Here is a 21228-nt window from a genome sequence, read left to right on the forward strand (position 1 = left end):
ACCTATGGCATCGGCCCTAGAGATTTCTATCGCTGCCTTGTTGTCTTCGTGGATAACTATTGGATATGAGGGTTCAGCCCAGATGTCGCAGAGCAGGTCATCGAACCATACTAAATTGTTTGCGGCCTTTGATAGGCAAACAAATTCTGCTTCCGTGGTTGATGTGGCCACCAGTTTTTGCTTTCCAGTGTACCAGTGGATGGGGCAATTGTTGAGTAGTAGCACGTAGCCTGAGGTGCTTTTTCTGCACTCTATGTCCCCAGCCCAGTCGGCGTCAGCGTAGCAGGTCAGCTTTGGTTCCTTGGATGTTTCTGGTTCTAGGCAGAGTAGGGCATCTGCACTAAATTTTAAGTATCTAAGTAGTCTTTTGATGGCGTTCCAGTGTGTTACCGTAGGTTTGCTTACATGTCTGGACAGCAGGTTGACGGCCAAGGCGATGTCGGGCCTGGTCCAGTTGGATATGTACAGCAGTGACCCTATCGTTGATCTATATAGTTTGTTGTCTGTGAAGGGTTCAGATTCCTCATACATGGTTTTCAGGAACTCGGGTTGCATGGGGGTCTCGCTGGGTTTTGCTTCGGACATGTTGCATTTGGACAGCAGCTCGATGATCTTTTCTCTCTGGGAGAGTCGGAAGCCCTTGTTGGTTTTTATCACTTGGACCCCTAGGTATCTGTCAATCTTTCCAAGTGACTTTAAGGAGAAGTGGCTACCTAGGTCGGTGGCGAACTTGTCACACCTGTCCTTGTGCTTGCTGATGTACAAGATGTCGTCCACGTAAACGAGCACACCTTCGAATGAGTCGTTTTCTCTCCTCGTAAAGAAGCATTTGTCAGCTGAGGTGGCCTCGAAGCCCATGGATCTGAGGGCCTTGGCCAAGCAGTCGTACCACCTTTTGCCCGACTGCTTGAGCCCGTACAGGCTTTTGTTCAGCAGCCAGGTTTGGTTCTTGTCTTTGTTGTACCCAGGCGGGGCTTTGACGTATATTTCCTTATCCAGCTCGGCGTGCAAGTATGCTGTTTGTACGTCGAATTGGAAGACCTCCAAGCCCAGGATGGTGGCCACCACCAGGGCGCTCTTGACGCTCTCTGCCCTGACGGTTGGCGAGTAGGTGTCCGTATAGTCTTCGGGGTATCTTTGGGCGAAACCCTGCGCGACTAGTCTTGCCTTGTATAGGACCTTGTTGTCCTCTAATGTTTTAACCCTGAACACCCATTTGGTTCCTATTGGTTTTTTGTCCTCTGGAACTTGGGCAGGTGAGTATACCTGAAGGTCCTTTAGGCTTTCCATCTCCTTCTCCATGGCAAGCATCCATTTTTCTTTCTCCTCCCGGGGGAGCTCGAGGATGTCTTCGTATGAGCTGGGCGTGAAATGGGTGTTGTGGATGGTCATAACGTAGTCCTCTAGCTTCTTTGGTAGCTTGTTTCTGGTTTCTCTGATTGGCCTACTGGGGGTTGGCTCGGTCTCCTGCATGATGTCTGCCTCTTTGTCCGTCAGGTCATCTATCTTCAGTGAAGGGTGCCCTTCTTTCCAACCTTTGACGCTTGTCTTGCGATGGTTGGCCTTGTGCCCTGTGACCTCTCTGACCTCCCTTTCCTCTTGGCCATGCTCGAACGTGACTCTATTGGCTGGGATGTCGTTGGAGTGTACCCTCGACCAGTTTGCGTTTTCGTGGAAACTGGCTGATCTGGAAACCACAAAACGGTTATTGTTGTCGACAAATCTGTAGCCCTTTGTGCCCGGTTCGTAACCCACGAACCTTAACCTTTTTGATAATTTTTCCCCTTTTCTTCTTAGCTGTCTGGGAATGTGGACATCAGCTGGGGCGCCGAATATGTGTAAATGTGCGATGTTGGGCTTTCTGTTGTATAGCATCTCGTATGGTGTCTTATTGATAGAGCTTGACCACAGTCTATTCAGGGTGTAATTAGCGTAGTGTATTGCCTCTGACCAGAAATGCTGCCCCATCCCAGCATCCTCCAGGGCGCATCTCATCATGGTTTGCAACACTCCGTTCTTTCTCTCTGAGACTCCATTTTGAAAGGGAGAGAAAGGTGAAGAGGTGTAATGCGCTATGCCCTGCTCCCTCAGCCACCTTGTGAATTCTTTGGCCATGAATTCTGACCCCCTATCAGTCATTATCTGCCTTATTTTCATGTTATGTTGCATATCTACTCTTCTGTGGAATTCCTTAAACCTTTGGAACACTTCGTTTTTGTGTCTGAGGGAGTAGACATACCCGTATCTGGTGTAGTCATCTACAATCGTGAGGAAGAATCGCTTCCTATGTCCTACAGAGGGTTTCATTGGCCCTACCAAGTCCATATGCACCAATTGGAAGGGGTATTCCGTGGTTCGTTTGGATCCCCTGGGGATGGCCTTAACCTTGATCTTGGAACGCTTACAAACTGAACACTCTAAGTAGTTTTCGCAGTTCTTTACTTTGAGACCTTCGGTACATTCCGTCATTTTCTTTACAATGGGGAAGCTTATGTGTCCCAGTCTCCTGTGTAGGAGGTGGGCGCAGTTATCATGTAATGGTTTGCCGATAGATACAGACTTGCTCGTCTTCTCATGGCTACACCCTGCCTCCTGCTGCACCCCCTCTGTTTCTGGATACTTATCTACCTCGTGGTTTGTGCTGGCATCAATGCCTTTTTCCTCCCTTGCGTTGGGTGTGAAGTAGGGAAGCCCCTCGTGTATGGTTACCTTTCCTATCTCTTTCCCTTGCTTGATCAAGTGTGCCTTTCCATCTTTAAATTTTATTTCTATATTTGTGTCTCGTGTCAGCTTTGTGATGGCTAGCACGTTGTGGGGGATTTCTGGTACGTACAGTACTCCTTTTAGGTCCCCTACCTGTGTGATGTGTACGTTTCCCTTTCCCACTACTTTGACCTTGCTTTGGTTTGCTACCTTTACTTCTGAGTCTATTTCTGTGAGTGAATCTAGCAGCTCTGGGTTACAAGTAGTGTGACTTGTGGCCCCTGAATCCAGGAGCCATGTGTTTCTCTCTGCCTTATGTTTGTCATTTGGGTCATCGTGCCTGATCCCATACATGGAGCCAGAGTTACTGTCCCTGGAGTGGTCTCTGCGCTCATGGTGTTTCCTGGGGTTGGGTGACCACCCTCGCCCTCTTTCCTTTGGGTGCCTGCGTTCGGGTGACCTTCCCCCTCTACTGTCGTGCTGTCCCCTATCCCTATGGTTCCTGGGGCAATCCTTCTTTAAGTGGTTCCTTGATCCACAAGAACAACATTCTGAGGTATCCCTGGCCCTATCCTGGAAATCCACCCTTTTTGTGGGTCTAGGGTCCCCTTTGGCTAGTTGGCGTTCCCTCCTCAGAGTGTCCTCTGCAACGAGCTGACTGGTCAGTGCGCTTAGTGTGAGGTATTGCAAGTTGAGGCTATTTAGTTGGGTCATGAAGATGTCCCAGCTGCTATCAAGAGAGTTTATGATTATGCTTATCATGCTCTCTTCAGTGATGATTTCCCCCCTCTGCATGAGTTCTGCCCTTGCAGCATTCATCTTTAAGATGTGCTCACTCATGGGGACCCCTGCCTTATGCTTGGTAGAGTGGAACTCCCTAGATAGTCTAGTGGTGGTGGCTCTGCTTTGACTATAAAACAGGTTACATAGTTTTTGCATAATATCATAAACAGTTAGATTGTCCTCAATAGATGGATACATAGCAGATGGAATGGAGGTTAACATGATACAAAATGCCCTGTGATGAATGCAGTCAATTTCCAATGACCAGGGCTTTTGGGGAGGTTTGTTAGCTAGGAACAGTGCATTCTCTCTCATGAGAGCAACCCTTAATTGTTGGCTCCATTCTATAATATTACCCCCATCTAACTGCAGTTTTGGCAAATTGGCATAATTTGCCCCAGAAATGTTAGTAAGGTTACTTACTGGGGGGAGCTGTCCATGGTCCAAGTTGTGATTAAACTCACAATAAGGCTTTGGGATGTCTGTGGCCATTCTGTACTTGCTTGGATCTATGCAATTTGCTTCTCTTATTACAGGCAGGTACTGGGCATGCGCGAAGCTCATTCCGCGCTGGAGTCCATCGGGTGAGGTTCCTGTTGCTGGAGCTCCCAGGCCTAGGCCTAGGCCTGTCGGTGGGAGGCTGGACCCGCCCCCGGTGGGTCCGAAGATCCCCCCTGAGGCTGGACACCACTGCTGGACGGCCGGATCCCCGGCGAAGAAGGGGAGAAGGTGAGGGGGCGACGCGGTCGTAAGTCGAGGACTTTCGCGGGTCGGCGGCGCGGCAGCAGCGGAGGTCGTAGGTCGAGGATTCCCTGCACCCAGCGGCTCGGCGGCGATGGCGGCGACGGCGGCTGATCCTCCCTCGTGGTCGCTGGTCCCTGGTCGTGTGGACTGGCCTGATGGGTGTCGTGGCGTTGGTGAGTAGCCGGTTCTTCTTCTCTGCCTCGGGCCTCGCGTTGCCGGTGTAGCGGGTGGTGAGTTCGAATCCTGCGGTTGATTTTTCCTGCAGGTGGGCGGTCTTTTGTGCCGGTTGTTGGTGTGCGCGGTGTTTTTAGTTGGCTGTGACTCGGTTGCCCGGTCTTTGTTGGTTGTCCTGGCCTTCTTGTGCCCTCCAGGATTTCTCTTTGATTTTTTGAGTGCCGCAGGGGGCTCGAAAGCGGAGCCTAGGGCAGCGGTGATGGTCTCGATTGCCTTTTGCAATTCGAGATCGGTAGGCGTTTTTCTTTTTGTTATTGCGATCTCTTCGTGGTCGCTCTCAGAGCTGGGTTCTTCGTAGTCGCTTTCTGAGCTCCCCTCGTCTGTTTCGGGGTTCGGGCATTTTCGCGCCAAGGGATTCAAATCCTGGCTTCCCATTGGCTGGTGCTCGTCCCAAGATGGCCGCCGGGAAGTGGGCACGGAAATGGATTCTGCCGGCTCAGGATCATCGGGTTGGGGTGGCTTACCCTTTTTTGCTGGCTTTTCTTTCTCGGTTGTTTTTGGGGCCTCGATCGCTGCTTCTTGTTGTTCGAAGAGGCTTTGAAGGTCCGCGATGAGGTTTTCTTTGTCGCTGTTTCCCTCCATCAGTTTCAGGATGGAGAGTTTGAATTTTTTCATTTTTTGTGTTGTTTCTTCTTCCGGGGCGGTGATCTCCTTGGATGGCCCCTCTTCATCTGATTGTGAGTCCAGGCTGGAGTCCTGCTCGCTTCCAGCTTCTGTCTCCTCCATGGCTGTGGCTTTGGTGGGAAGCTTCTCAGCCATCTTCTTGGTAAGAGCTCTGGTCTGTGCTCTGTTTGCTTCTTCTGGGTAGGTGTTGGGTTCAGTCATTGTCTGGAGTTATGGGCAACCGACCTCTGCTACCAATTTGTTAGAAACTGGATCTAGCCCAATAACTCAAAGACATAGCCCAATTCTTTTCAGTAGTTTTATTGTTGATCAGTTGGTACTGGAGGTCACTGACCTTGTACCTTTCTCTTTCAGGTATACATCTGGAATGAGCTGTGGACCATGCGGTTGGACCTTTTGTACCCAGGAGGAGGGGTCAAGAGGTAAGGAGTGGTTATAAGGATTATGGGATATGTGGTTAGTTAACCCTTGAGGGTCCGGGGGATCAGGGAGACATGGCAGTTAGGCATTTTATCATGACATTGAAGTTCACCCACCTGCACGTCTTTCTCCTTCTATCCTGGCCACTTTTTTTACAGAGGCACGATTGAAAGCGTTTTTAATAAACTGCATCCCTGTTTGGTTTGGTGGCAGCAGTGCCTCAGATAGAAAGTCCCTACAGAGAGTCGTGAGGACAGCGGAGAAGGAAGCTCACTTCCCTTTATTCAGGATATTGCTCTATATGCGCTATATGCTTAGAGCTCGAAGCATTGTTAGAGACCCTACACACCCACCTCATGGTCTGTTTTTGGTGCTCCCCTTTGGGAGGAGGTTTCGAAGTATTTCTAGCAGGACAATAACAGCTTTGTTCCCTAGGCCATCCGTCTGGTAAATTCGTAAGATTCGTTTTTCTCGCCATGTACAGGTATTCATCTGAACTAGACTCGGTATTTATATTTGTATTTATTTATTTATTCTGTTATATTGTGTAGTGTACAGGGGTGTCTTCAAAAATTTTAGCAAGGGATTTTCTGCCCAGTTGCTGGGTCGGCATGGCCATGGTGGGCGTGGCCTAGTCATCCTCCTGCACCACGGTGAGCGAGGGGCATTTTTGCCCTCTCTGGGCCCCGGAGGCTTTCCTCGAGCCTCTGGGAGTGCGAAAATGGCCTCCCCAGGCTCCAGAGGCCCTCTGGGCCTGTTTCCAGCCTTTCCAAACTTCTGGTAGGCCCATTTTTCACCCTCCCCGAGCCTCCATGCGTGCCCTGCACTTACCTGCATCCAAAACGGGCCACGTGGGGACTCCTGGGAGGGATGGGGCGGGGTGGGCAGGGCCAGCCAGGAGTGGGATATGGGGGTTCTCCGAACTGCACAGAATCTTAGCTAGAGGTTCTCCCAAACCCCTGCAAACCCCAGGCAGCCCACCCTTGGTAATGTATATTGGAGGTGGTGACCCTTTGAGAGCTGCATGCAACAAAATTTCATTTTAATGCATGCCGATTAGTCTACATTCAAAGTGACGAGAACGTTAGTCTAAGTCTAAGCTAAAGTTGCCACGGTTGAGATCTAACTGAAGAAGACTGCTTTAAAAAACTGCTAAAGAAAACGAACTCTGCTTGGATTAAAACTCAGAAAAATAACGATCTTGGGCCACAACGCTGAGAAGAGGGAAGGGTTTTTTTGACACTGTATCCCTATGGAGGTCACAACCATTCAAAGTTACAATGGCTCTGGCTGGGGTGGGGGTGGGGGGAATGTGACTTGCAACCGGTTCCCAAGTTTATAACCATTGCAGCCTCTCCACAGTCACGCAATCGAAACTCAGGCACAACAGGCAAGGATTTACAATGGTTGCAGCGGCAGCCTCCCGGTTTCCCATGGTCACCACTTGCCACCTGTCAACTCAATGGGGGAAGCCAGATTCACTTAACAATGGTGTGATTCATTTCCTCTCTCCCTCTCGTTTCTTTCTGTGTATGTATGTGATCTATCATCTATCTTTCTATCTATCTATCTCTATTTCTTTCTCTATGTGTCTGTCTGTTTATCTATCTATGTCTGCCTATCTCTGTATTTCATTGTTTCTCTCTCTATGTGTGTGTGTGTGATCTCTCTCTCTCTCTCTCTCTCTCTTTCTTTCTCTCTCTCTCTCTCTGTGTGTGTCTGTCCTTCCATTCATCATCCATCCATCCATCTCTATTTCTATCTCTATTTCTTTCTCTCTATGTGTCTGTCTGTCTATCTATGTCTGTCTATCTGTGTTTCATTCTGTTTCTCTCTGTATGTGTGTGATCTATCTATCTATCTCTATTTCTCTCTCTCTGTTTCTTTCTCTCTGTCTGTCTGTCTATCCATCCATCCATCGTCTATCCATCCATCCATCCATCCATCATCTACAGTATCTATCTATCTATCTATCTATCTATCTATCTATCTATCTATCTATCTATCTATCTATCTATCTCTATTTCTTTCTCTGTTTCTTTCTCTCTCTGTCTGTCTATCTATCCATCCATCCATCTACCTATCTATCTATCACTCTATCTATCTCTATTTCTTTCTCTCTGTTTCTTTCTCTCTGTCTGTCTACCCATCCATCATCCATCTATCTATCTATCTCTATTTCTATCTCTATTTCTTTCTCTCTCTGTGTCTGTCTATTTATGTCTGTCTATCTGTGTTTCATTCTCTGTTTCTCTTGATGTGTGTGTGATCTATCTATCTGTCTGTCTATCTATTTATCTATCTATCTGTAGGTCTTTGGTTATTCGGGTTTTCTCCCGCGTAAAATTGGAAGTGTCTTCCAATTTTACGCGGGAGAAAACCCGAATAACCAAAGATATATATATATTTCTCTGTGTGTGTCTGTCTGTCTGTCTGTCTATCCATCCATCATCTATCTATCTATCTATCTATCTATCTATCTATCTATCTATCTATCTATCTATCTATCTATCTCTATTTCTTTCTCTGTCTCTCTGTCTGTTTATCTATGTCTGTCTATCTATCTCTGTGTTTCATTCTCTGTTTCTCTCTATGAGTGTGTGTTTGATGTATCTATGTATTTATCTATCTCTATTTCTTTCTCTCTCTCTCTATGTGTGTGTCTGTCTATCCCTCCGTCCATCTGTCTATCTATCTATCTATCTATCTATCTATCTATATCTCCGAGTTTCATTCTCTGTTTCTCTTTCTCTCTATATAGATATGTGTGTGTGTGTGTGTGTTTCTAACTATCTACCTACCTACCTACCTATCTTTTTTATTCTCTCTCTCCCTCCCTCTCTCTCTCTCTCTCTCTCTCTCTCTCTCTCTCTCTCTCTCTCTCTCCCCGGATTGCTGTTCACACTCCCTCCCGCACAGCTTTTCCCACGAACATCCCCAAAGTGACTAATGAATTAATCTTTAAATCAATTACTCTGTTAGATCATATTTGTCAAAGTGATGGGGAGATATTATCTGCTAGGCCATCTGCTTGCTGATCTCTCAAGCTGGCTTGCTGGATAAAATCCTAATCAAAAGTGTAAAGAGCATGAACTTCCGACTATCCAACTGTTCATTTTCAACTGCAGGGCACCTTGGATTAATCACCAGAACCAACTAACTTGACACCTGCACTGTCGCCACCTGCTCTTCCGGTTTCTGAAAACGGCCCAAAAAACAACCTGAAAACAGTCGGGAAAATAGCCTGAAAAACGGCCTGAAAACGGTCCAAAAAACAGCCTGAAAACAGTCCGGAAGGAACAGCTCTATTTTTATTGTAATATTACATTAAAAGAATCTGACAAGTCTGAAAGCTCATTCCCCGTCCCTCACTTTTGCTCCCCGGAAAACTAGGGAGGGTCCCTTCTGAGATCCTTTCAACCCCCTGTGCCTCCTTCACATTCAAATTTCATTTATCAAACCACTGTTTAGGCCAGTGACGGCAAACCTTTTTGGGACCGACTGCCCAAACCAGAACATGCCTGCATATGCGTGCGCCAGAGCACCAGAAACCCAAAGACCAGCTGGCTGGCGTGCACATGCCTGTTTTTGGACTGTTTTGGGGGCCATTTTCAGGCCATTTTTGGGGCCGTTTTCAGGCTGTTTTTTGGACCATTTTTAGGCCATTTTTCATACCATTTTCCAGACTGTTTTCAGGCTGTTTTGGGGGCTGTTTTCAGGCCATTTTTCAGGCCATTTTCCAGACTGTTTTCAGGCTGTTTTGGGGCCGTTTTCAGGCCATTTTTCAGGCTATTTTCCAGGCTGTTTTCCAGACTGTTCTCTGGACCGTTTTCCAGGCCATTTTCCAGACTGTTTTCAGGCTGCTTTTGGACCATTTTTAGACCATTTTTAGGCCATTTTTCAGGCCATTTTCCAGGCTGTTTTCAGGCTGTTTTGGGGCCGTTTTCAGGCCATTTTTCAGGCTATTTTCCAGGCTGTTTTCCAGACTGTTCTCTGGACCGTTTTCCAGGCCATTTTCCAGACTGTTTTCAGGTTGTTTTTTGGGGCTGTTTTCAGGCCATTTTCTAGACTTTTTTCAGGCTGTTTTTGGACCGTTTTCAGGCCATTTTTCAGGCCATTTTCCAGACTGTTCTCTGGACCGTTTTCCAGGCCATTTTCCAGACTGTTTTCAGGTTGTTTTGGGGGGCTGTTTTCAGGCCATTTTTCAGGCCATTTTCCAGACTGTTTTCAGGCTGCTTTTGGACCATTTTTAGACCATTTTTAGGCCATTTTTCAGGCCATTTTCCAGACTGTTTTCAGGCTGTTTTGGGGCCGTTTTCAGGCCATTTTTCAGGCTATTTTCCAGGCTGTTTTCCAGACTGTTCTCTGGACCGTTTTCCAGGCCATTTTCCAGACTGTTTTCAGGCTGCTTTTGGACCATTTTTAGACCATTTTTAGGCCATTTTTCAGGCCATTTTCCAGGCTGTTTTCAGGCTGTTTTGGGGCCGTTTTCAGGCCATTTTTCAGGCTATTTTCCAGGCTGTTTTCCAGACTGTTCTCTGGACCGTTTTCCAGGCCATTTTCCAGACTGTTTTCAGGTTGTTTTTTGGGGCTGTTTTCAGGCCATTTTCTAGACTTTTTTCAGGCTGTTTTTGGGGCTGTTTTCAGGCCATTTTTCAGGCCATTTTCTAGACTTTTTTCAGGCTGTTTTTGGACCGTTTTCAGGCCATTTTTCAGGCTATTTTCCAGACTGTTCTCTGGACCGTTTTCCAGGCCATTTTCCAGACTGTTTTCAGGTTGTTTTGGGGGGCTGTTTTCAGGCCATTTTTCAGGCCATTTTCCAGGCTGTTTTCGGGCTGCTTTTGGACCATTTTTAGACCATTTTTCAGGCCATTTTCTAGACTGTTTTCAGGCTGTTTTCAGGCTGTTTTGGGGCCGTTTTCAGGCCATTTTTCAGGCTATTTTCCAGGCTGTTTTCCAGACTGTTCTCTGGACCGTTTTCCAGGCCATTTTCCAGACTGTTTTCAGGTTGTTTTTTGGGGCTGTTTTCAGGCCATTTTCTAGACTTTTTTCAGGCTGTTTTTGGACCGTTTTCAGGCCATTTTTCAGGCCATTTTCCAGGCTGTTTTCAGGCTGTTTTTGGGCCGTTTTCAGGCCATTTTTCAGGCTATTTTCCAGGCTATTTTCCAGACTGTTCTCTGGACCATTTTCCAGGCCATTTTCCAGACTGTTTTCAGGTTGTTTTTTGGGGCTGTTTTCAGGCCATTTTTCAGGCCATTTTCTAGACTTTTTTCAGGCTGTTTTTGGACCGTTTTCAGGCCATTTTTCAGGCTATTTTCCAGACTGTTCTCTGGACCGTTTTCCAGGCCATTTTCCAGACTGTTTTCAGGTTGTTTTGGGGGGCTGTTTTCAGGCCATTTTTCAGGCCATTTTCCAGGCTGTTTTCGGGCTGTTTTTGGGCCATTTTCAGGCCATTTTTCAGGCCATTTTCTAGACTGTTTTCAGGCTGTTTTCAGGCTGTTTTGGGGCCGTTTTCAGGCCATTTTTCAGGCTATTTTCCAGACTGTTCTCTGGACCATTTTCCAGGCCATTTTCCAGACTGTTTTCAGGTTGTTTTTTGGGGCTGTTTTCAGGCCATTTTTCAGGCCATTTTCTAGACTTTTTTCAGGCTGTTTTTGGACCGTTTTCAGGCCATTTTTCAGGCCATTTTCCAGGCTGTTTTCAGGCTGTTTTGCGGCTGTTTTCAGGCCATTTTTCAGGCTATTTTCCAGACTGTTCTCTGGACCGTTTTCCAGGCCATTTTCCAGACTGTTTTCAGGTTGTTTTGGGGGGCTGTTTTCAGGCCATTTTTCAGGCCATTTTCCAGGCTGTTTTCAGGCTGTTTTTGGGCCGTTTTCAGGCTGTTTTTCAGGCCATTTTCCAGACTGTTTTCAGGATGTTTTTTGGACCGTTTTTAGGCTGTTTTTCAGGCCATTTTCCAGGATGTTTTCGGGATGTTTTTTGGACCGTTTTCAGGTTGTTTTTCAGGCCATTTTCCGGACTGTTTTCAGGTTGTTTTTTGGGGCTGTTTTTGGGTGACAGCCCGGGTGCTCACAGAGAGGACTATGACTGTGAGCCATAGGTTCACCATCATGGGTCTAGGCTATGGGTCTGGCTATGGACCTTCTGTCTCCCAAGGCTATTCACACATTCCATTACAGATAGTCCTCAACTTACAATAGTGACCGTTCAAAGTTACAACACCGCTGAAAAAAGTGACTTGTGACCATTTTTCAGAAGTACAACCTTTGCCGCATCCCCATGATCACGCGATCAAAATTCAGATGCTTGGCAACCAGTTCATACTTGTGTCCCAGGGTCACAGAATCCCCTTTTGCGACCTTTTCGACAAGCAAAGTCACTGAGGAAGCCAGATTTGTTTAACAACTGGGTTACTAGCCTATCAGCTGCAGTGATTCACTTAACAACTATGGCAAGAAAGGTCGTAAAATGGGGCAAAACACACTTAACAAATGTCTCATTTAACAACAGATATTTTGGACTCTATTGTGGTTGTAAGTCAAGGACTGCATGTACAGTTCTCTCTCTAAAAACTGTTTCTTCTCCACTCCAGGTCCACTGATAAAACAATGACTCTTTGCAGGTCTCTGGCAATGCATCTTCTCCATTGTAGCACCTTGTTTATTAATTTTATTACAGACTAACAGATTTAACAGAGTTGGAAGGGACCTTGTAGGTCATCTAGTCCAACCTCCTGCCCAAGCAGGAGACCCTACACCAGCGGTGTCAAAGTTGCAGCCAGCAGACCAAATGTGTTACAACTTACAACAATAAAAAGTAATTTAAAAATAATTTAAAAAAGAAAAGAAAAACAGAAAGCACAGAAAAAATTTGAAAGAAAAAGAGAGAAAAAACTAAGGATATTGTAAAGAAAAAAATAAAGAAATTTATAAAGAAGTGACTTCTACCTTCATCACAAGTGTAAATAATTTTAGTGACTTATAGTCTTCTCTTAAATGATAACGCATAATCTTTTCTTCCTATATCTTATCTATCAACAAATTGTCAGCCTTTAGTAGGTAGACCAGACAGCAAACATAACTAGATCAACTAATGCTATTTTATTGTAAAGCTACATTAACATAATCTTGCAAATCTGGGTGTAAAATTCTCCTGCTGTCACCTTTACAGCCAAAACACTTAGGAAGGATCCCTTTTTCCTCCACCCACTATACAGTTGTAGGCTCTGCGGCCTCTTATCTGACTGTTCCCTTGGCAGCATCTCTTTGCCTGCCAGTCTCTCCCAAGGCCTTTCCCATATATATAAATATCCATAAAATGTTGCCATTTCAGTGCTGATGTGAGCAAAAGTCCATTAAGTGTTAACAGCAATAACAATGTATCTATTTTAATCTTGATCACATAATCCCACTTTATATTCCTTCCTTTTATTTTTGACAAGAATAGAATAGAATAGAATAGAATAGAATAGAATAGAATAGAATAGAATAGAATAGAATAACAGAGTTGAAAGGGACCTTGGAGGTCTTCTAGTCCAACCCCCTGCTTAGGCAAGAAACCCTACAACACTTCAGACAAATGGTTATCTAATCTTAAAAACTTCCAGTGTTGGAGCATTTACAACTTCTGGAGACAAGTTGTTCCACTGATTAATTGTTCTGACTGTCAGGAAATTTCTCCTTAGTTCTAAGTTGCTTCTCTCCTTGATTAGTTTCCACCCGTTGCTTCTTATCCTGCCCTCAGGTGCTTTGGAGAATAGCTTGACTCCTTCTTCTTTGTGGCAGCCCCTGAGATATCAGAACACTGCTATCATGTCTCCCCTAGTCCTTCTTTTCATTAAACTAGACATACCCAGTTCCTGCAACCTTTCTTCATATGTTTTACTCTCCAGTCAATATTGATCTTTAGTTCCTTCAAAAAATATCCAAGAACTTGACTTCTTTTCATGTTTTCATTGCTCCTTCTCACAACTTCAAAGCTTTAATAATCCAATATAGGAAGATTAACCCGGTCACTCTCTTGGTTTGTTATTTACATATCCCTTTTAATTAACAAGGCATCGGCTGATTTCTTTCGTATGTCCAGTATAACTTCTTTTTCCATGTCCTTCTTGTGGCCTGCCATTTTTAAACCCATTTCAAATCAATCTCAATCATGTCAGGTAATATTTGTTTCTCTTCCATAGCACATTTTAAACATAATCTATAGGGGCAGCACTCTTAAAATTAACTTCTGAGTCATTTGTTCAAAAATATCCTTCAATACATCTGTTATTGAAATATTTTTGCTTCACTCTGTATTTATAAGTCAAGGCTGAATGTTCTTCTCCATTAACTGTAATTTTTTGTTCCATCTAGTTCTCTGTAGTGTCCAAATTTAAAGTCTTTTCTTATTTTTTTAAGAATTCAAAACAAAAGCATTTTTCCACAGGAATGGATTCTTTATCATTAAATCCAAAATCTGATTTCAAATTTATCTGGAGCCTTACTGAATTTATAATTTTCTAAAATCAAAGTTTTAACCATCTTTTATTGTACATTCCACACACACAAAAAATCTGTTTATTTGTTTAGTACATTTGTTTTCTGCCCATCCATGCTTCAAGGTAGATTCCAGGTAGTTCTTAAGTTCTTAAACCTGTTTTTGAAACTTCCAAGGAAATTCACCCAGTGCTATAAAATGTGTTGATCTAAAGATTTCTAATAGCTGAAAAGCAATTAATAAACAATTTCTGAAGTGATTAGAAAAGGAGTTATGTTAGAATGCCCAACAAAAATATATCTGGTTTCAAATCCATATGTTGCTTTGTCATTTTTTTCCAGAAAAATATGATAAAAAGACTACATATCTAATCTTGCACATTCTAACCGCAACTATTTGCACAACAATGGAAAAATGATGAGATTCCATCCGAGAGGAATGTAATTAAGAAAATATTAGAATGTGCAGAAATGGATAGACTAACGCTTACTATCAAGAATAAATTGAATAAATTGAATATTTTTTTGATATGGGGACATATTTTATCAATGGTTAGACAATAGAAACAGAAGTTAGAAAGGAGGAGATATAAAAGGAGAAAATGCTAAAGTGGAGAGTTGTTAAAGAAGATGAAGTTGTATTATTGTTATTATATTATCATATTATTATATTATCAATATTACAGTGATGACTACCACAACAAATATGTGTATCATGATTGTTTAAAAATAACTGCACCCAGGCCGCACACTGTTTGATGAAAATTGAATGTTATATAAATAAAACAAATAAAATATTTTTAAAAAGGAGTTATGAAAACCCAGTGTCCTTTTAAAGGCATTAACCACGGTTTCAGTAAAAACAACAACAACAACAAAGTCCTTCCCTCATCTCCCAGCTCTCTAAATTGTCTTGAGTTGTCTCACGAAGAACAACTGTCCAGAACATTTGTGGGCAATCTCAAGTCCTCTTCTCCTCCAGAGAGGAATTACGAAGAACTGAACTACTTGCCTGCTCATTTTATCATGGTCATCGATTCCATTTTTCATGGAGCTGTTTCCAGTTGAGCCAGGGGTGTATGAATCTAGTGTTTTGAGGTTTTATTGAGCTCTTATGCAGTTTTAGTTGATTTTTTTGGGGGGGGGTTTAACTGCTTTTTAATCTGCTTCTCTTTGTTTGCTATTGCAAGCTCAGACCACGAAGTGTGGTTAGTAAAGGAAGCCAAAGATCAATATTTCTAACCCTAATCCTAACCCTAACCGTGGCAACTTTAAGAGTTCTGGGCTTCAACTCCCAGAATTCCTCAGTCAGCCAATACTATGAACAGATAGAACATAACTTCTACCAACTCACAACCTCAGAAAATACCAAAATAAAGAATTTTGAAAGTCCTTTTGTATAGATTGATTAGATCAAACATCAGGATCATCCAGATGTTGCTTAGAGAACAAGCAACTGGATGTGAAATCATTAATCACAGGCAAGGCAACCAGTTATTCGCATATACATTGTCCCCCTTCATCCAATAACTTGTTTCTCTTCAAATTAAAGACAAACAGTTATAAATATTAAACAGACATGTACTAGTCCAGACAAACAGGCAAGTACAGTACTAGTCCACACACATGTACTACCATAATACTTCCTGACCTTTGAAAAGAGGCACAAGAAAATATAATTTATAATATAAAGAGATCAATTTCAGTATCTATCTGACTTTTATGGAAAGGGATCTTACAATATATTCTGTCTGGAAACAGACATGTAGGTACCTGCCCTAAAATCCAAAAATCAATTATTTTCCTCAAGAAACAGGAATAGAGCAGAATAGAATTGAAATAAGAGTAGAGTAGAGTAGAGTAGAGTAGAGTAGAGTAGAGTAGAGTAGAGTAGAGTAGAACAGAACACAATAGAACAGAACAGAACAGAACAGAACAGAACAGAACAGAATAGAATTTTTTATTGGTCAAGAGTTTGGACACACGTAGAATTTGTCTCTGGTGGATAAGCTCTCAATATATATATACAAACAACAAATATAATCATAAGAAATGGTAGTAGAAAAGAGAAGAAAGCTAATAGAAATACAGCCATACTACATGGGTAAATATCCTTAGACATAAGACAATACTGTGCTAATTAGATGTTCAGCATTCTCTACAGTATTCTCTGCACATTTCTTCCTTCTTTAACAGAATCGTCCCTCTAAATATAACCAACTTTCCATGTCTTCTCCAAGCTACTACAGTAGTAGACGTCAGCTAATGGAAATGAGATTGTATACAACCAGAGACCTGAGAATTTGGTCAAGGTGTATGAATTGAAGAACGAAAGCAATGTTGGCACTGAATTCACAGGTTTCCTCTTAAGCCTTTTCAGGAACCTTAAAAAGGGGCTATATTAAAATGCTCAGAAACTCCCCCGTTCTTGTAATTTTCCAGATCAACAGGATCATTTTAATGAGTGCGACATTCATTTCTACTTTATAATAGATTCCCCTTTGCTTTCCGTCACTTTGCTATCTGTTTACAACACTCTGAAACCCCTCCCTGAGGAGCAATCCATTTTATTTTCGGGGAAGGTCCATCTTTGAAGACCCTCAAAGCTTTCAAAATATAATTTCTCTTCCCCTTCCCCAAAAAAACAATAAGTGGATCAAAAGTACATCCACTTTGCAAAAGCTATTGCAAATTATAATTTAGTCCTGCCAAACGGTTTTGTGCACACTGTTTTGTGAAGGGGTTATACTTACAAAGAACATCACTTTGTAAATGCAGCCCCATGATTCCCTCTTTCTTTTAGGAAATTGTATTGAGATTCTCTTAATATAGCATGCAAATGAAAAAAGAAATATAGTAGGGAGAGATGGGGAAGCAAGGGAGAAAGGAAAGAGAGGATAAAGAGAAAGAGGGAGAAACAAGCATTGACTTCCAACTTTTTTTCAGCACTGTAAAATAGAATTACAGCCTCAACTTTTGACTTTTGCATAGTCAGTAAATACCATTTCTATAACAAAAAAAACCCTAATCTAATTAGCAAAAGCCAAAATCTGCATCAAAGAGCATCGGCATCAAAGAGCAAAAGTCTAGAAGTGATTTACAAGTAGAAACAAAACGAGATCTATTGTTTTCTCTAATGAAAACAGTTAATGTTGCCGTCTCTGCTAGCTCCATCCATCGCCTTTTTTCCATCCAACCTCATTATTTTCCAGTATGTACAGGAGTGGTTTTTTAAAAAACTTTAATCCTTACTTATTAATGTTGCAAAGATAAAAGCTAAAGAAAGAAAACCACTGATAAAATGAAAGACGTCGTTTCTTAACAAAGAACCCCCACGCCCATCGTCCCCAGACCCACCATCTCACCAATAAATGAGGGAAAGTCCATCGAAACGTTCTAGATCGCTTCCCCCTGGCTTCAGATAGGACATTCTGCCCTTCACTGGATATCTGGAATTCTTTATTCTTCCCAGCAACGGTCTGAGAGGGAACAGCAGGTCCAATCTCTCAGCTGCAATGCCATCTCTGTAACCCCAAAACACGGCTTGGAAAGAGAGTGAGTGGCCTTCTCCTCCCAGGGGATCCAAACCATCCACAATGGGATCTAAGCGGTCTTTTCTGGAAAGAGAATGTTTGCGGATGATTTTCAGCCCTGCCTTTGACCGCTTCTCTCTCCAGGACCTTGCCGCTAACGAAAGTGGATTGATGGTTTTGCTCCGGCAGCCTTTGGAACGCGGTGTCCTAGGAACAGATGTTGTGACTCTTTAGTTAATCCCAAAGATTTGTTCCCTTGAGGGTAGCGTCATCTGAAGGGCTTCCAAGGTTTTAGTGCTGCTGGGTCCAGATAGAACGACAGAAGGATGGACGTCGAAGGGATGGAGACAGCGAGATGCACAGGGACCCCACCTCTTGTCTTCTCTCGGTTCAGGCAAAGAATCTTTCTCCAGAACTTTGAAAAACAGAGATGGGCCACAGGCAGCGGTGCATCAATGCAGCTGGGTTTGGGGGTGGGGGTGGGGAAATGCTGAGAAATGCACCAACCGTTGGAAGGAGGTCTTGGGAAGCGAGCAGGCAGGCAATGGGTGCTGGACATAGGGTTGGGGCTTTTTCTGGGCCCCTGAATTTTAGAAATGCTATTAGGGAAGTTGAGGTTTTCCCCCCCACACAATTGAGGACATCTCCTTGACTCGGGAGGAGACCAAGCAAAGAAGAATTTTAGAATTTTCCTAGGCATGGAAACAAAATGAAGATCCTGTGGTAAGAGAAGAGAAGGAGATGAGAGATTTATGAAATTTATTCCGTGCGGAGAACCACTTTGAAAAATGGCCACATGGCTTGAAAGTCTTCCCTTCTCTATCCCTCCCTCCCTCCTTCCCTCTTCCTTCCTTCTTTCCTTCCTCCCTCTCTCCCTTCCTTATTTTCCCTTCCTTCCTTCCTTCCCTTTCCTCTTCCTTCCTTCTTTCCTTCCTCTCCCTTCCTTATTTTCCCTTCCTTCCTTCCTTCCTTTCCTCCATCCTTCCTCCCTCCCTCCCTTCTTTCCTCCCTCCCTCCCTTTTCCTTCTTTCCTTCCTCCCTTCCTCCCTTCCTCCCTTCCTTATTTTCTCTTCCTTCCTTCCTCCCTCCCTCCCTTCTTTCCTCCCTCCCTCCATCGCTCCCTTTTCCTTCCTTCCTTCCTTCCTTCCTTCCTTCCTTCCTTCCTTCCTTCCTTCCTTCCTTCCTCTCTCCCTCCCTTCCTCCCTCCCTCCATTTTCCTGTCTTCCTTTCTTCCTTCTTTCCTCCCTCTCTCCCTCCCTTTTCCAGCCACCCAGCTCTGCAAAGCTAGTCTAGGCCCCCCAATTATCAATTCAAAATCAACTTTAACAAAGCAGTGTAATTCAGCCCCAAATAGTTGTGAAGACTTCTAGAGCACCTAAATTCATGCTCCCATTTCCAAATTACGTCAACCATTTAGCTTGAGAAAAAGAATTCTGTGCAATCTGGAAAGCTACAGGTTTTTGTTTTCCTCCAGAGCCATACTCATCTCATCCTGCCTTCCCATTCCCATTGCATATTCCGCCTAAAGTAAGCAAGGAAATAATCCAAACATTTCCCAACCATTTTTTCCCCAGACCAGCTCCTGGTGCATTCCCAAGTAACTGTAAGCCTGGGGCGCCCTCTAGTGGAGGACAAAAATCCCCAGCCTTGGAAGCCCTTCTGTTCCCATGAACAGAACTTACTTTCTCCTTCCCCTGTTTCTATTTTCTCTGACTTTATTTGTTTGTTTGTTTAGAATATATATATAGCAGCCCATCTTCCAATCTTTATAATTCCCTTCCCCTTCCTCTTTATTTTAAACCCTTTCTAATCCTTTTCAAAGCCATAAATCACTACTTCTGATTTAGGTTAGGTTTAGGTTTAGGTTTATTTGATTTGTATACCGCCCTACTCCCGAAGGACTCAGGGCGGTGAACAGCCAACAATAAAATACATAAATACAAAAAATTTAAAAACCAGATAAAATCAAATTAAATCATTTTGGCCCAGACAGATTAAAACACCCCAATAATTTAAAAACAGATTAAAATTTACATATTTAAAAAGGGAAGAAATTAGGCCAAGCCCGCCTGATGGAATAAAAAGGTCTTCACAGCACGGCGGAAGGAGCGCAGATCCGGGATCCTCCGTATCTCCGGGGGGAGCTCATTCCAGATGGTAGGTGCCCCCACAGAGAAGGCTCTCCCCCTAGGGGCCGCCAGTCGACATTGTTTGGCCGACGGCACCCTGAGGAGCCCCTCTCTATGAGAGCGTACTGGCTGGTGGGAGGCTATTGGTGGTAGTAGGTGGTCCTGTAAATTTTCCTTCTTTTGGCAAAAAGTTTCCAGTCTTTTAAAAAAGTCTTTATCATTTTTTTCCCCATGATCACTATTTCCACAAGGTCTGTCAATTTTACAATCTAATCTTCCAGTGTGGATATTTTATTATTCATCTATCTGCGTACCTGACTAGGTGGCTCAAACCTGACTAGGTGTCTCAGTGGCTAAGACACTGAGCTTGGCAATGAGAAAGGTCTGCAGTTCAAATCCCTAGTACAGGTCTCCTGCGTGAGCAGGGGGTTGGACTAGATGACCTCCAAGGTCCCTTCCAACTCTGTTACTGTTACATGCCACTATATCATTTATAATATTAATTTTCTATCTTTCTTTTCTAGTTGACTAGGATCAATTCTGTTTTCATTCTAGGATTAATCTGCAATACACATAGCCCTCAATTTACGACCATTTGTTTCATTAAAAGAAGGATTTGGGGTGACATATTAGCAGCGTTCCAATATTTGAGGAGTTGCCACAAAGAAGAGGGGATAAATTTATTCTCCAAAGCACCTGAAGGCAGGACAAGAAGCAACAGGTGGAAACTAATCAAGGAGAGAAGCAACCCAGAACTACGGAGAAATTTCCTGGCAGTGAGAACAATCAGTGGAACAACTTGCCTCCATTAAAAACCTCACTGGAGATTTTTAAGAAGAGACCTGACACCCATTTATCTGAAATAGGGTTTCCTGCTTGAAGAGGGCGTTGGACTGGAAGACCCCTTCCTACTCTGTTATTCTGTTCAAGGACTGTTTGAAGTTACAACAGCACTGAAAAAGTTATATTGAGTGATGGAGAGGAAGCCAGTGCTTTTTTTGGCAGAGAACAAACACAAACTTTTTGTTGATATTACAAATTACGTTCATATATAGCACCACAAACAAAGAGTACAGTCACCATGTGCTTTACTGCTTAACTATTTAACTGTAACAGGAAACTCTACTTAGAACAAAAGAACATAAGAGTATAGATATAGATATAGATATAGATATAGATACATTAGAGAGGGTCCAGAGATATTTTACTAGAAGAGTACTCAAATCCTGTGCTCAAAATAAAATTCACTATCCCACCAGGCTTGAAATTTTAGGTCTACATTCCAACCTAGGCTTAGTTCATAAGATTATTTACCAAAAAGTCCTACCTGTAAATGAGTACTTGAATTTCAACCATAATTACACAAGGGCTCTCAATAGATTCAAACTCAATGTAATTCGCTCTAATCTTGATTGTAGGAAATATGACTTCTGCAATAGAGTAGTAAATGTCAGGAACACTCTACCTGATCCTGTTGTTAGTCTTGCTAATCCCCAGACGTTTTACTTTAAATTGTCTACCGTGGACCTTTCATGTTTCTTAAGAGGTCCCTAAGGGAGTGTGCATAAGCACACCAGC

General features: G+C 43.3%; 1 protein-coding gene across 2 annotated transcripts in view; it reads right to left on the reverse strand.

The window, feature by feature from the left end:
* Window positions 1-21228, reverse strand: part of LOC117667378 (syntaxin-binding protein 4-like) — a 94006-nt gene that overhangs the window by 54643 nt on the left and 18135 nt on the right. The window contains exon 1 of one of the 2 annotated variants that reach the window (XM_060692971.2): window positions 17354-17743. The exons of the other annotated variant lie outside the window; for it this stretch is intronic. Coding sequence (XP_060548954.2) covers window positions 17354-17418 — 65 coding nt within the window. The 5' untranslated portion in view covers window positions 17419-17743. Of the gene's footprint in view, window positions 1-17353; window positions 17744-21228 lie in introns of those variants that run through there. 2 annotated transcript variants of the gene reach the window in all.

This window comes from Pantherophis guttatus, chromosome 14 (genome assembly GCF_059756535.1).
Source record: "Pantherophis guttatus breed Tessera chromosome 14, ASM5975653v1, whole genome shotgun sequence".
Lineage (NCBI taxonomy): Eukaryota > Metazoa > Chordata > Lepidosauria > Squamata > Colubridae > Pantherophis > Pantherophis guttatus.